General features: G+C 44.7%; 1 protein-coding gene across 1 annotated transcript in view; it reads right to left on the reverse strand.

The window, feature by feature from the left end:
- Mamdc2 (MAM domain containing 2) overlaps positions 1–15,370 on the reverse strand; it is a 145,840-nt gene that overhangs the window by 65,272 nt on the left and 65,198 nt on the right. Inside the window, exons 3-5 of the mRNA XM_021210574.2 lie at positions 8,986–9,257; positions 7,570–7,654; positions 4,423–4,560 (exon numbers count right to left, since the gene is read on the reverse strand). Coding sequence (XP_021066233.1) covers positions 4,423–4,560; positions 7,570–7,654; positions 8,986–9,257 — 495 coding nt within the window. The remainder of the gene's footprint in view (positions 1–4,422; positions 4,561–7,569; positions 7,655–8,985; positions 9,258–15,370) is intronic.

The following is a 15,370-nucleotide window of genomic DNA, read 5'->3' on the forward strand; positions in this document are numbered from 1 at the left end:
TCCTTCCTTCCTTCCTTCCTTCCTTCCTTCCTTCCTTCCTTCCTTCCTTCCTTCCTTCCTCCCTTCCTCCCTTCTCTGAACTACATAGCAAGACCTTGTTTGAAGAAAATGAAGGAAGGGGTTCATTCTTCAAACAAGATCTTGCTATGTAGCTCAGGCAAGCCTTGACTTCTTGATCCTTTTGATTCTGCCTTCCAAGTGTGGGAATACAGGAATGTGTCATCATATATAGCTAAGAATCTCCATAGAGATGGACTGTTAATACAGCAGTTGGCAATGCCTGTCACTTAAAGTGACTCTAAACTTTATCCCATATATTCCCTCTAATATGTATATATGAGAAGGCTAGAGATGGGTTTGTTTGTTTGTTTGTTTTTTTAAAGAACTGTCATCGCTATATTAGCTTGTGGCATGTTTTCTTTCTCTTTCTTATCTTGATTCAAGGGGAGCAGCTAAGAGAGTTCTGCAGTTGCCTTGGATCTTTGCATAGAGGAGATGAGAGTTGTTGCTTGTTTGTTTGCTTGTTTGTTGTTGTTGTTGTTGTTCTCCCTCTCCTCCTTCTCCTTCTTCTTCTTCCTCTTCTTTTTCCTTTTCTTTTTTAAGGAGTTTCACTCAATATCCTTCTCCTTATTCATTGAAGTAGAGTCTCTCAGCTGACCCCAGAGCTTGCTGACACAGCTGACCTGGCTAGCCAGCTTGCTCTGGCTAATCCCCTGAATCTGGAAATGGGCTACCCTGCTTATGTGGGTCCTAGGGATCTGAACTCTGGCCCTTGTGCTTGCATGACAAGCACTTTACCCAATGAGCCATCTCGTCAGCCTGGGTTGGATTGGAGTTCTAGAGAGAACATGATCAGTGAAAAGCAAGTGTGCAGAGTACTGAGAGAAGTGCTCACCTTCCTTGCACAGAGGGAGAGGCAAGACTCTGATAGACAGAGCCGAGAGGACAAAGTTTGGTGCCAATGACTTTCCAGAGTTTGATGGAGCAGAGACACTGACTTTTCTCTTGGCCTAAGTGGGCTACTGCACTTCAGAAAAATCCTCTTAAGACCATTTGCACAATAACAGCGGTAGAGAAGTTCTAGATGATTCCATTACCCCTAAAAGCGGGTAGAGGTTCAGAGATGGTCAACCAGAAAGAACATCATTTCTTTCTTGGAACTGTAGAGTGCAAATCTCATCAGTCATGGGAGAAGTAGACTTTGCCATTTCCAGTTTAAGGGCATCGACCTAAGATTAACCAACACCAGACAGGTAAAGCTTCGTGTCCATTGTCCTTCTTTTATTCTCTGAACCCCAGTATGCCTCCAGAACACCAAAGAAGCCAGAGTGGTACAAGGAGTGGGGAAAAGCCAAAGAAGAGAAAAGTGAAGAGACAGGAAGGGATGAAGCATGTCTCCCTGCTGTTGCTGCTCTGTGGAAGTGCCTGAGAGAAGATCTGCATCCCATGGGACATGTGGGAGATGTGATCTGGTTGCACTTAATCCTTGGAAATGAGGCTGTTGATCTGTGAAGATGACTAGGAATACAGTGTGTGTGTGTGTGTGTGTGTGTGTGTGTGTGTGTGTGTGTGTGTGTGTATTTAGCAGACTGTGTGTGCAGGCAATGCTGAGGAAATTAACAAAGCCACACTCCCACTGGGCGCTAATGCCACGACCTGAGCAGATTGATGCAGAGAGAATGAGTAGGCACTGATGACACTTGAACTCCATCCCAACCCAAGTGAGAAAAATGGTCTGACTGTGTAGAGCTGATTCATCCAACTCATGGGCTTTGGGAGAATAAAATCATTCTGATCTGATTTTGGGTTTTGAATCTTTGTCCAGCTCCCTGCAGCGTGGGATTCTGAGCAGCTTTTTTTTTTTTTAAACCTCAAGCCTCAGGAAAATGATGAATTCTCCTCATTATTTTTCCATCAATTATCTCCCTTCTTGCCAAGGTGCCAACGGTACTGATCTGTGCTGTCAGCAAACTACCTTCTGAAATGATTTTGTTTCACTTCATAAAATATCAACAAAGAAGGAAAGTTAAAAATCACATCCCCTTCCATATCTCAAGGAAATCCCACAATTCCTAGTGCAGTATCTGTTCTATCATGTAACAAGATGTTGGGGATAGCATCATTGGAAAAACCAGAGCTCATTGTCTGGGGGAAACTGTTATAAACATACAGGCTAATGAAAGGAAACTGATAACAACACTGAATTTTGCAGATGACGTATTCATCATTCCCTTTTCTACAGCACAAAGACCCATGAATGTGTTCCTCTGCACCCTTGATCTCAGCTGTGTGATTCTCTACTCCTTACCAAAAGCAAAGACCTAAGTTGCTTCCAGTATATGAACGAACATGAGATGGGTCCACAGGGAGCAAAATCTGCTGCTGCAGGCAGACATCTGGATCATTTAATCTTTCCTTTGCCACCCAAATTGATAGAGTGCAGAGAAAAATCAATATATCCAATACAAGGCAAATGAAATAAGAGAGGCAATTTCTATCTTCTTTAGAGTGTTGGTAGTTTTATTTTTCTGCAAGGGTCACACTGGACAAACCTTTGGTATTGTGTGGGTGGAACTCCTTAGATAAATATTTTAGAATCTTCAGAGCTCATTTTTTTATGCCTCAATTTAAGTAATACAATGACTTTATGGGTGTTCATGCATGGAGCATGTGTGTGTGTGTGTGTGTGTGTGTGTGTGTGTGTGTGTGTGATGAACATATGTGTGTTGAGTGGTTGTGGTTTGGATGAAAAATGGCTCCCATAGACTCATATGTTTGAAAGCTTGGTCCCAGTTGGTAGAACTATTTGGTAGGGATTAGAAGATAGACCTTGTTGGAGGAGGCATGTCACTGGGGAGGACGGGGGGGGGGGGAACTTTCCATGCTAGGCTCAGTCCCTCCTTCCTCTGGATTGTGCATCAGATGCAAGCTCCTAGCTACACTCTCACACCATGTCTGCCTGCCTGCTGCCATGCGATCTGCCACAATGGTTTTGAACTCACTTCTGCAACCGTAAGAAAGCCCCCAATCAAATGCTTTCTTTCGCAAGTTTCCATGGCGGCAGGGGTTGTTTATTGTGCTGGGGAACCAAGTCCAGCATCTTGTGTAGCTAGGCAAGTTCTCTTAACACTGACCTAAGTCCCTGCAGGTGAGGTCTAAAAGAAACCTGTAAAATAGAGGCTGAAAAGGGGGAACTAGCTAACCCTTTGTCAGCGCATATAGTATTTTTCTTTATATTGTTTTAAAACATATTCACTATATTTTTTACTTATTTGAAATAATTTTTTTTAAATACTCCCTTCTTTCTGAATTTAAGAAAAAAATCCAAATACTTATGAAGTGGGCTTACATTCTTATACAAGGTAATCAAAGATGGCCACTCTGCACTGGTGTCAGCTGTCTATTTTGCCACAGTTCTCACAAAGTCCCCAGGCCGCCTGCTTAATCTATCTGGCCCTTGTGGGAAACTGAGTCTGAGGTTCTGGGTCCAAGGAGGAGGGGAGTATGAACAAAGGGAGGGGTGTTGTCAAGGTATAGACTCCAGAGCCCAGGTGACTTGCAGAATGGAGACGCTGGACACAAAGTTGGAGACATGTTTTTAAACATTTAGATAAGGAGTTAGTGTAGTCAGTGAAGGACAGAGTGAGGACCCACAGACAGTTGTCTTGTGTCCAGCCAAGGGTCCACACAGTCATGAGTAAATAATCAAAACTGAATGGACCCTTCACTATCTGCGAGGATGTGTCAGGAGTGAAAATGAAATGAGTCCAATGTCCTTCCGTTCGCTTTTGAGGAAAGCCAGGATCTTCTTAGTACTGAGAAAAGACCACGGGGGGGGGGGTGTGCTGCTCTGTCTTGGAGATGAGGAGACATAGTGATTTACAAAACTACCAAGACCAGGCGTGACCCGTGAGACGCAGGAGGAAGGACACCCTGAGGAAGTACACCCCTGCTCTGGTTTACCTTCGGGCTTCCTCCTGCCCTCGCTGTGAGAGCCTCTGCAGTTTCCTTGCGGAGTGCTTGCGTACTTGGCCACCAGGGGGCCCTATTGCACCCTTCAGAAGGAATAATCATTAGCATTGGTGGTCTCATGGGAAATTCTTAAGGGCTGGTCACCCTGCGATCTATTTTTAATGAAGACAGCCTTGTCTTTAGAAATGAGAACAGCCAATAGATAAGAAGTAAAACATTTCATGGAAATGTAAAAACAGCCAAGGTTATAGATGAGCCAAAGACTTTGTGGATTCCTTAGCTACAAGCTCATGTCTGCAGTTGTTTCTGTCTCATAGATTGTCCCTCTCTCCTGCCTCTTCCACCTGGTCTTCCATTGTGTCCCCACCTCTTCTGTTGACCAAAGCCAGGCGGTGGGAGTTGAGGGCAACGTTCACCCTGGAAAGAAGACTGCGTCTGTGGCCGGCTCACCGTGCTCAGTCCTGAAGGTGTGATCCTGTGGGAGGATGGAGTGGATGTTCTTCGCGGTTCCTCCTCCCACGAACCAGTTCACATTGGGATTCCAGCGGTTCACAAAGCCACAGAGATGGTTTTCTTCAAAGTCACAGTCTGGAGGAAGAGACATAGACAGACATTTCATGGACCTGCAGTTACACGGGGGGACAACACATACTGACTGCATACTCTGGCCTTAGTCATTCTAAGGGCTCTTTTTTTCAACCATGGACCAGAAATTCAAAACAATATCCATCAAGAAGAGAGATCCAGTAATGAGTTGATGCTCTGATTGATCATTGCCTCTCTGAGCCATAGCCCTTTCTCCTATTAGCCATGTGGCTTGCTGTGGGACTCACCATCTCTCTGAATCTGTTTATTGATGTGTGAATTGGAGATAACATTCCCACATCATTGTACTGCAAGCACGGACAGATCTCAGTATAGAATCAGAGCACATGGCCCATGCTTGATATTAGCTGATGATTTTTCCTACTAAATTAATTAATTGGTCAATGTTTTGGTGCTGGAACCACATCCAACGTCTTGCATGTGTTCATCATGCACTTTACCACTGACCTGTGTTTGCAGCTCCAATGTGTCTAATTGAATGTACTATTTTAGGGCTACTCCTCAGTTTTAGACATTTTCTCCACCACCCTTACTGCTCCCTGATGGACCAGCCCTCCATCCCTCTACGCTGAACAAGACTTCCAGAACTCAGTGACATGTTTCCAAGATGCTGAAAACCCCCCACTAGTCTGATGAGTAAGAGTTGACTGAGAGTATGTGGGAGAGAAGCACACTGGGACCAGGGCCTTTCTGCGACTCCTGACTAGAGCTGATGAAGACTGAAGTAAAATCTCTGTGCTTGAGAACGTTGTCGTGTTTCCTGTACATTGCTTCTTTTCAACAAACTCTTTTAGCAGGGAATTTATAAACCTAACCCGGCCACTGACCCCATAATCCTGCAATGATCAAACAAAGGATGATTCCCATCCTGTTCTTCGCTACTGCTCCATCCCCCTTGTTGGGTTCCACTAAAGGAGGGGAAGGAGGCTGACATCAGGGTTAGTACCCATCTCCATCACTGCCAGGTTACCATGGTGAGCTATGGCCCTTTACAGAAGGAACAGCCTAACCAGAAGTCTTGACCATACAGCCACCCTTTCCACTTGCTAGTAAGTCCTCCTCCTGTCCCGGCTAGGAAGCGAAGGGTCAAAGACGGCCTTGACCATCCTCGGCTAGCCAGATGACAGGTTTTGAGTCATAGCTGGTGCTAATTCTGGTCACCGTGCCAGCACCTGCTGGCATTTTTTACTTTGCTAAGCTTTGTGGTCTGGTTGATGTCGATGGGCTGTCTTCAAATTACAGAGGTGGATCCCCACCTCCACTCCCACACCCCTCAGAGCCAGCCACCCCCTTCCCACCAGAATCCTAGCTGGGACAGTTGTCAATGGCACACTGACAAAATTTAAAATTTCTTTTTTCAAATTTCTACGGCAGTATCTGCCAACCGATGCTCAACATCTAGTGCCAAGGGCTGCCATGGAGTGGAATAAAAAGCAAAATCCTCCTCAGTGTGCCAGGCACCGGCCTAAGCCTTTTCCATGAACTCACTTAACCCTCAGCATAGCTCCTGGAGATAGATACTGTTATCAATCCAATCGCATCGAAAGGGAACCAAGAGAAGAGGTGAACACAGAGCAAGGAAGGGTGACAGCGTGGCAGGCATCCTTTTTGTTGTAACCAAACCAGAAGCTACCGTATCATCTGGGGGCAAGAACTGAACATTTCTTGAGTGCCAGCACTTTATCAACCACCCTTAACTCTACTTCTCAGTTCCTACCAGCTTCTTTTTACAGGTGATGAGGACAAGTGTGTGTGTGTGTGTGTGTGTGTGTGTGTGTGTGTGTGTAGGGGCAGCACCCAGACTGTTCTAAGGAGGAGCCTGGATGGAAGAGTTCTCTGCATCTACAGAAAGTACATTGTTTTTAGTCTCCTTTTCTTCATTGTATTAAAGGTATCAGTGAAAGACCAAACATAGAAGCCAGAGCACAGGGCATTTGTGTAGGCTCCTTGTTCAGGAGTGTCTTTGACGCTTCGCTCACTCCAGTTCTGAGTCCTCAGTCTAAATACTGTCAATGCTGAGGCATCTCTCAGATCTGCTGATTTTTTTTTGCTTTTCTACTCTCTGATCCCCCTCTCCCAGTTGAAGGTCCTCATTCTATAATCTCTGCAAATCCGTGTCTCTTCTGGGATTTTCCTAGGTCCTATGGATCTGTATTTCCTTGTTTCCAGTTCATGGACACCAGTGCCATTATCTGGAAGCCACAGCTGCACTCCTGTCCCCTGCAGGCTAACTCTAGCACCTCCCTACCTTATAATTCCAGAAACCTAGGCTTCCTGCCCTGAGTCCTGTCTCTGTAGGAAGCGCTCTGAGGGTTCTGACAACTCAGCTCTGGGGTCTGCACCTGTCTGCTCAGATCCCACAGCCTCTGCCCCCTCCCAAAGAACCCATTCCTCCCATGTGCACCTTGGCAGACACCAGCCTCTCATTATGTAAAGTGGTATGGCCCATGGCTAAGGAGGAATAGTCAGGGACCCATGGACCAGGGGCTGTCCTATCTTCTTGCCTTCTCAAAACTGTCACGCGGACCATTGATCCTGCCCACACCAGCTAGGATCCAAGTGACAATTGAGATCATTAAGATAGCAGCAGCAGTGTAACAGGAAAGTAGTAGGTGACAGGGTGGATTGTCTGCTCTTCTGGCAAAGGCCACACACACACACACACACACACACACACACACACACACACACACAGGAGTTCACAGCAAACCAGCAATTATTTTTATCAGAGCTGGGTGGGGTTAGAGAGCATCGCCCGAGGGAGAAGTTGCTTCTGCTTGTTAACCCAGCCAGTTAGAGCAAATGCTAACGAGCCTTTCCACACTGAAAATGGAGGATCAATGCCCCGTCTTCAGGTGACCCTAGCAAAGAACAAACGCTTTGCATCATGCTCTGAGACTCATTTGGCCTTCAGGATCAATTTGCTGCTTTCTGGCTGTGGACATAGGAAGAGATTTGCATTCCGCTGCCACAATCACAAAACTCACTCACCAATACAGTAGCCGGCTGTCATCTTGATTTCAAAGAGGGCAATGCTAGCTGTGTTTCCTTGTCCCAGGACACCTTCTATCAAAATCTGTACAGAATACAGGGGAAAGGAATCAGGCATCAGAACACTGTGTTTCTTGTCCAATATTTCAGTTCTTAGTCAGGAGCTGTTATTCAGAGTGGTTCATAGCAGCTGAATGAATTTTATTATGGACTGTGTATGTGTGCATTTGTACCTGTGCACACACGAACACATACGTACCCTGAGGACTTGGACCTGAGCGAAGTCTCCATCAGAAGCCTGGAGTCATATGCCCTTCCATGCTATCCTAACCTCCACATCCCCCTGTGCTCATGGAGGTGGTAGACAGATTTCACGTCTGGCTTTGGTTCTCACATAGCTTCTACTTTTGTGGCTTCAGGAGGATATTTTGCAAGTATTCAGGCAGCTTTGGGTCTGATAACCATAGGAGGATAATATGGGAACTCAGACTCCCAATGTTCCTTTTCTCAGTAGCTATCCGTTGGGGAGACTCCCAACAGACTGGGATAGAGGGAGATGCTCTGTTTTAAAGCCTTTCAAAGAAGAGAGTTGAACCTAGGGATAGAATACACTGGGAGCAAGGTCTCCTGGTGGCTCCATGGTGTCCCCAGTAACACTCTCATGTGTGCTGCACTCTAGCTCTGTCCTGGCTCAACTCCACACCCCCACCTCTTACATCCTCTGCCTTCCTCTCAGCACCACAGACAGAACAATTAGCCTCTTTGAAAAGGAAAAGAAACATGCCTGGTAAATAACTTTCCTCTTTGCCAGCATTTTAGTGTCCCCTTTTATGATAATGCCTTGTTCAAACCTTGGAGCAGCTAACGCATTAGGAAGATAACATATCACTCAAACAATGCAGAAGGGTGAAGCAAAATTGTTGGCAACAAAAATACTCCTGAAGATTCATTCTCACTTAAGAGGTCAACTTAGGTACCATTTAGAGTCTTACTTTTTTTTTTTTTTTTTTTTTTAATAGATGGAGAAAGTCTGTGAAGATACTCTTTTAAGGAATGAGCAAATATTAACTTATATTAATTTTCCATGATGTAACTAACTGTAGTGAATTACTTGATGTAAAACAGTGGTTTTCAACCTGTGGGTTGTGACCTCTATGGGGATAGAATGACCCTTTCATTGGGGTTGTCTAAGACCATCAGAAAACACAGATGCTTATATTACAATTCATAACAGTAGCAAAATTACAGTTATAAAGTAGCAACAAAAATAGTTTTATGGTTGGAGAGTCACCACAACGTGAGGAACTTTATTTAAGGGTTGTAGCATTCAGAAGGTTGGAGCCACTGCTCTAAGACCTCATATATCATAAAGCACATGTTACACGCCCTCACATCTTCCTCTTAAAGCCCGTTTACCTTGAATTTCTTGGTGCTGTTTTGAAGATCCAGACTGGCTATGAGCCAGCTGTCTGAAGGCTCCTTAGTGGACCAAAGCAAGCGATCGAAGCTTTCATCCTCAGATCTCACATAGAGGTTCAGCTGGCTGGGGTCTGACACAGAGCCCGGAGGTGTGGTTATCTGGTAGACCAGGCGCAAACAGTTCCACTCCTCAGCCTGCAAATCGGAACTCAGCAGCACGGCTTTCTCTCCTTGTCTGGCAAAAGAGGTGTCCACATAAACATAATGGCCTGAAAGGGAGACGATCAAAGACAGGGGATTAGTCGTCTGATGCAACTTGGAGAAAAGACAAGTGTTTGGTCCCATGAATCTGTAGGAAGACAGAGCTTGCATTACATCATCCCAACGGTATTGCCTGAACACTGGGTCTCTGGTCTCTGTGAAATGACCACATCTATCCACACCCCGTGGGCCTTGTGCATCCTATGGTGTATTAATGCATCCCAACACATTTGTAAAGGATATCATGTGACAGTGTCAAAGGCTAGACACCTGTACACGGTTTGACCATATGGCAGCCACTTCCCCATTTGACAACAGGCTAAGCCTGAGACGTGAGCCTCTCAAGAGAATGGAGCGCCCTGTCCAGTTTTCCAGCCCTTTAACTCCTCTGAACTCTGACACAGGCCAATGTTTGGTGCCTTTCTATAACCCATGCTAGGTCCATTTACCACACTGAACTAGGTACCCTGGTCCTTACATGGGTAGGGTACAGGCTCAGGGCATTGAATCTAGGGGACAAGATGAACAGCCTGGACCCAAAAGCCTCAAAACAGGATGACTTGGTGCACTCAACCCTCCCCCTCACCAGAACAAATGATTTAATTTGCATTTAGCTTGTATCATTAGAATAGACTAAATTGATTTAGTTACTCAGCCTGGCTCTTGGGACCTAGCCAGACAAAGTGTAAGCCTTTTTTTTTTTTAATTTAAGAATTAGCTTCTCATTCCCTAGGCTCTTTCCTAACCAAATATAAATCTCACAGCTCTGATAGCTAAATAGAAAGTGTATGTAGAATTCATTGCACAGGGCTTGGAAAGCAGTGGACACAGCAGGATTACTCCCATTCTGTCTTCCTTTTCTAATTCGTTGTTTCCCTTCCTCTCTCTCTCCTGTTACCTTTCCCACCCTCCTGTTTTCTCTAATTCTCTGCCATCATCTTTTGTCTCTGCATCTATCCTGATAATATGGATGAGTGGCATTCTGCCAGCGGGCCAGGGAATGGACTCACATTCCTATGAAGGATGGGGTGGGAGTGGTGTGATGAAGCCAAGAACATCAATGTAAGCTTCCCACACTACTCTGGCCACTCTTAGACTCCTAGTATAGTGATTCATTTGTTTATTGGTCTTTAGAAGTGTAAGTTTAGACTGCACATGTCTACATATGAAGCTTCCACATTTGGGCCTGAATTAACCCATTGCTTTCTATCATGTGGCTGCCCATACCACCCCTGGTAGATTGGGTCCTCTTACCACAAAGCTCTGAAATACATATGTTTTGCTTCATTTCCTTCCGCTCATCTTCCCACACTTATTGCCCCAACTGGCCATCACAGCTAGGATCTCTGCAACTGTGGTCAGTTCTGATTGGTCAGCTGCTGCTCAGCAAATGATCAGCCTCCATGTAGGACACGGAATGCCATCTTCCTGAGCTGGAAGATTCCAAGATCAAGCTTACCTCCAGTAGGCAATCTTCACGTGGCAGCTGCTCATGAGTGACAATAGCTTTGAGAGCCATTTCAGGCCACCCATGAGGTAAGCCTGATCCTTAAAGCTATTGCCACCACCAGGTGTCCTTTGCACAGCTAGTCCTCAGGGACCAGGCATTGCCCTAAATATGTGGTACCCATTCACCATTCACATGCTGTGGTGCCTGCTGGCTCTCAATCATGAAACTAACCAACCAAGGGGTTGGTTAGTAAAGATTTGGCTCACTGTGATCTCAGGGGATGTGTTCATGCCACCCTGATTTCACCACTCTTTGTTCAGGACATCTCAGTAGGCAGGAAGTGAAGTGGAGTGGAGAAGGGACCGTGTGCTGGTTAGATTTTTGTCGATTTGAGTCAAGCTGGAGTCATCTGAGGAGAGGGAACCTCAGCTGAGAAAACGCCTCTATCAGTTGGCCTATAGGAAAGCCTACAGGTCATTTGTTTGGTTGATGGTTGAAGTGGGTAAGCCTGCCCACTTTGGGTAACACCATCCCTAGGAAGGTTGTCTTGGGGTGCATAAGAAAACAAACAGAGCAAGCTAGGAGGAGCAAGCCAGTAAGCAGCGCTGTTTCTGCTCCAGCTCCTGCTTCCAGATACTTGTCTTGTGTGGCTGCTCTGACTCCTCTCAGAGACGGCCTTCATCTGAAAATCCTTTCACACACCCAAGATGCTTTCAGTCATGGTCTTTTGGGTACCAATAGAAGCCCTGACTAAGACAAATGGGGAGGTGCGGCGAGTGCTACCCTTTCCTGAAGAAGTAAAGAGGTGGGAATTGAGACATAAGAGAGGGAAGAAGAAAGCTCACACGGGCTGCCAGCATCCATGACAAACCCCAAAACTGCTGCTCCAGAGGTCAAGCTCTCCTGGGAATTTCCCAGTTTCTCCTGCCTTAGTTCCCTCCTTCCTTTTCACATTACAGCAGAGAAAGCCCAAGACTTGAGGTTTTCAAGTTTGCATTGGGAGTCATCTGGAGGGACCACACTTCCACTCCAAAGAAATAGGGCTCACTGTCTAGGCTTCCTTTGCCTATCACAGAAAGTGCATCATAGGTTGCTCTGGCATGTTCTAGAGGGATCATATGGTTTAAGGAGAACTCAAATGTCACTGAATGTGTGTAATAGCAGGTTCATATCAGCCAACAATTGATGATATCTGATTGCTGAGGGTGGTTATGAAGCCTGTGCTGAAAACTGGTCACAACGATGCACACCTCTAATTTCTGATACATGAAGGATCAGGCAGGAGGATGACATCACCTCAATAAAGAAAATCTGTTGTAGTGGGTGGTCTACTTAGTGGTCTACAACTGGCTGAGATGCCAAGAATAAGAGATCGCAGAATTCTCAGCCCTCCAAAGCACATATATACCAAACTCTCTTCCCTTCCGAGGCTCAGGGATCATTGTAGGAGGAGTAGAAAGAGTGTAAGAGTCAGGCAGAAGAGGTGGATGATCCCAATGAAGCATTGTCTTCTGGACACAGCAGGACAGATGTGCATGTACACTCCCAGTGGTTACAACAACATGCCCAAGACCTAAGCCTAAGTCAGACCAAATTCCAGTATGGAGCAAGGAGTTATGTATACAATCCTACTCCCAGTCATGGAGTGGTCAGCAATTATATTAGCTGCAGGGAGAGGATGCGGTAATTTTCTCCAAAAATAGCCCTTGCTAATTCTATCATTTCCCATAGAAGACTGCCCCTCCCATCTGTCTAGATATTCTTTCTCACTTAGTATATCTTTGTAAGCATATGCCAATGATCACTTGTTAAGAGCCTCCAAAACATACATTGCATTATTCAAAGAATACATTGATATCAAATTGTATGAAACAGTTGGTGCTATTTATTGAGTGATTTTTGACATGTCATCCATAAATACTGACTGTTTCAAAATATCGAGATTCCAGATCTCCAGTTCAGTTCTAGGTCGTGCTGTATGAATATGTCTACTGGTTGTATCAGAGTGTGTCCTCAGGCTTAACTACCTAGCAGAGACAATGCATTGTCCTAGCTTAATTAACCAACTCAAATGTTCCTACCTTATCTACCACTGCCTAGTCTCAGAGCACTGCTCTGAATCTCTGAGTCCACTTTTCACACCCAGCCTGGACCCAGCCTCAGGGTCTCTGTAAAGACAGAGCCCCATGGAGCTGTTACTAATTAAGTTGAGTAGGCGCTTGGACTGAAGCTGGTTGTAACTGCTACTTGGGATTTCAAAGCAATACTGTATTTTTGTGGTCATGCTACAGCTAAATTAAACTAGAAGGAACGTGATATATTTAGAGATTTGTGAAATCGAATATAGAATGAGCAAGAGATGGCTATAAAGTGGCTTCTCTGTGCCATAACTAGTAAAATTCCTGTAGAACCTGCTTTATTAAAGAGAAGCATGCTACGCAGGGAAGCTATGCCCAGGATTTATTCCGCGATGGTTAGACTGGCATCAGGACTCTAACTTTACATAGAATTCACTCGTCATAGAATCTACCCTTTTTATACAATTCAGTGGTTTTCCGTGCATTTGCAAAGTTGTAAAACCATCTCATTATTGTTGGATTCTAGAACATTTGTGCCATCCAAACCAAATTTCTAAACTCATTCACAGTCGTTCTTCACTCTCCTCTCATCAGCCTCTGGAGACCACAGTGTAATTTGCCTGTTCTGAGAGTGGCTTGTAAGTAGAGTCTTAGAGTATGCATGAATATGTCTACTGGTTGTATCAGCGTGTGTCCTCAGGCTTATCTACCTAGCAGAGACAATGCATTGTCTGGAGACCACAGTGTAATTTGCCTGTTCTGAGAGTGGCTTGTAAGTAGAGTCTTATAGTATGCATATGACTGGCATGGTCCCTCAGGTGTCTTCAAGGTTCACCGGTGTTAGAACGTCCTGCCTTCTTAGGATGCAGTCCCATTTTGCTTCCTGCAGTCACCAGCTGACAGATGTTTGGGCTATTCTATCTTCTTGCTGATGAGCAGGGAGGCTATGTAAGCACGCAATGAGTTTTCAGTGGATGAATGTTCAAGTCTCTCACTGATGAGACCCTTATTTACTTATCATTGGCTCATGTGGTAACCATGTTTAGCTTTTTGAGGAACTGCCAGAAATTCTTCTATGGATACAGTGTTTGCATCCTACCCACAATGTATTCATCCTATTCTTTACCTATAGACAGAACTACCTATACCTGGTATTGTCCATATATATATATATCATCCTGGAACATATAAAGTGGTATCCCAATATGCCTGTTTATCTAATGATTTATGATGCAGAATACTTTTCCTGTGTCTATTGGCCACTTGTATGCCTTCTTTGCAAACAAACACATTCAAATTCTTTTCCCATTAAAAAAAAATAGGTTATTTGGGAATGGAGAGATGGCTCAGCAGTTAAGAGCACTGGCTGCTCTTAAGAGGTCCTGAGTTCAATTTGCAGCAATTACATGCGGGCTCACAACAATCTATAAAGGGACCTGATGTCTTCTTCTGGCATGTACATGTACCTGCAGAAGACCACTCATACATTAAAAAAATACAAAATAAATAAATAAATAAATGAACAGGGTGTGTTGTCATTAATTATTGAGTTACAAGTCCTTTAGTTCTAACAGGAGCATTTCCTCATATTCATTTTTAAAATAAATTTTAAGTTTAAATATAATTACATCACTTCTCTCCTCTTCCGTTCATTCAGTCCCTCCCATGTCCTGTGTTCCTCCACTCTAGGACTGATAGCCCCCTTCTCCCTGATTATTATTGTTGCACATACATGTGCATGGACATTTAAATGCAGCCTGCAGAGTCCATTTTTGTTACTTGTGTGTATGTTGTTGGCTTCCTCCATAAGGCTGTGGTCTAGCCCCTGAGTCCAGACTACGATATTGATATTCTTCCCTGCTTTCCTGATGCCTTTTCCCCTCTGGATCTTGCCCTGCCTAATAGATGGTATAGAGTGGTCAAGTGGAGCTGGCTTGTCAGCCAGACGTTGGCTCAGACTCTAGCCACACCATTTAGAAACCCTGTCATTTTGGGTAAGTTAATTATAGTATTTGAGATTCACTTTCTACATGGGTAAAATGAGAATTTTTTTAAAAACCACTGATTTTTGTAGCATTTTAAAGATTCAATAAGAGCATATCCTATGGTAATTAGCATATTGTCGAGCTCCTAATAAATGTTAGTGCTTATGTTTCCCAGAAGTTACCCAGTCAATATGATCTTTTGGATGCCTGGCAACCTCACTGTCGCCTTATGCTGAATCTCTCGGATACTAGCAATGCTATATACTACTGCTGCAGTGTCCTACCTTTCTAATCTGGTATCAACTCCTCCACTGCACAGATGACCCCTTCTGCCCTTCACAGCGATGTACATTTGGCTAGTGCTTCTCGGCTACTGGGAACACAACCTTTTCTCATTCCTACCTTCTCTCTAGCTGTCCATTTCCCATTGCTCCATTATGCTCTGCATTAAACAGTCATCTCTGAGCCTGGCAGTGGTGGCGGACACCTTTAATCCCAGCACTTGGGAGGCAGAGGCAGGTGGATTTCTGAGCTCGAGGCCAGCCTGGTCTACAGAGTGAGTTCCTGGTCAGCCAGGGCTACACAGAGAAACCCTGTCTTGAAAAACC

This window comes from Mus pahari, chromosome 1 (assembly GCF_900095145.1).
Source record: "Mus pahari chromosome 1, PAHARI_EIJ_v1.1, whole genome shotgun sequence".
In the NCBI taxonomy this organism is placed as follows: domain Eukaryota; kingdom Metazoa; phylum Chordata; class Mammalia; order Rodentia; family Muridae; genus Mus; species Mus pahari.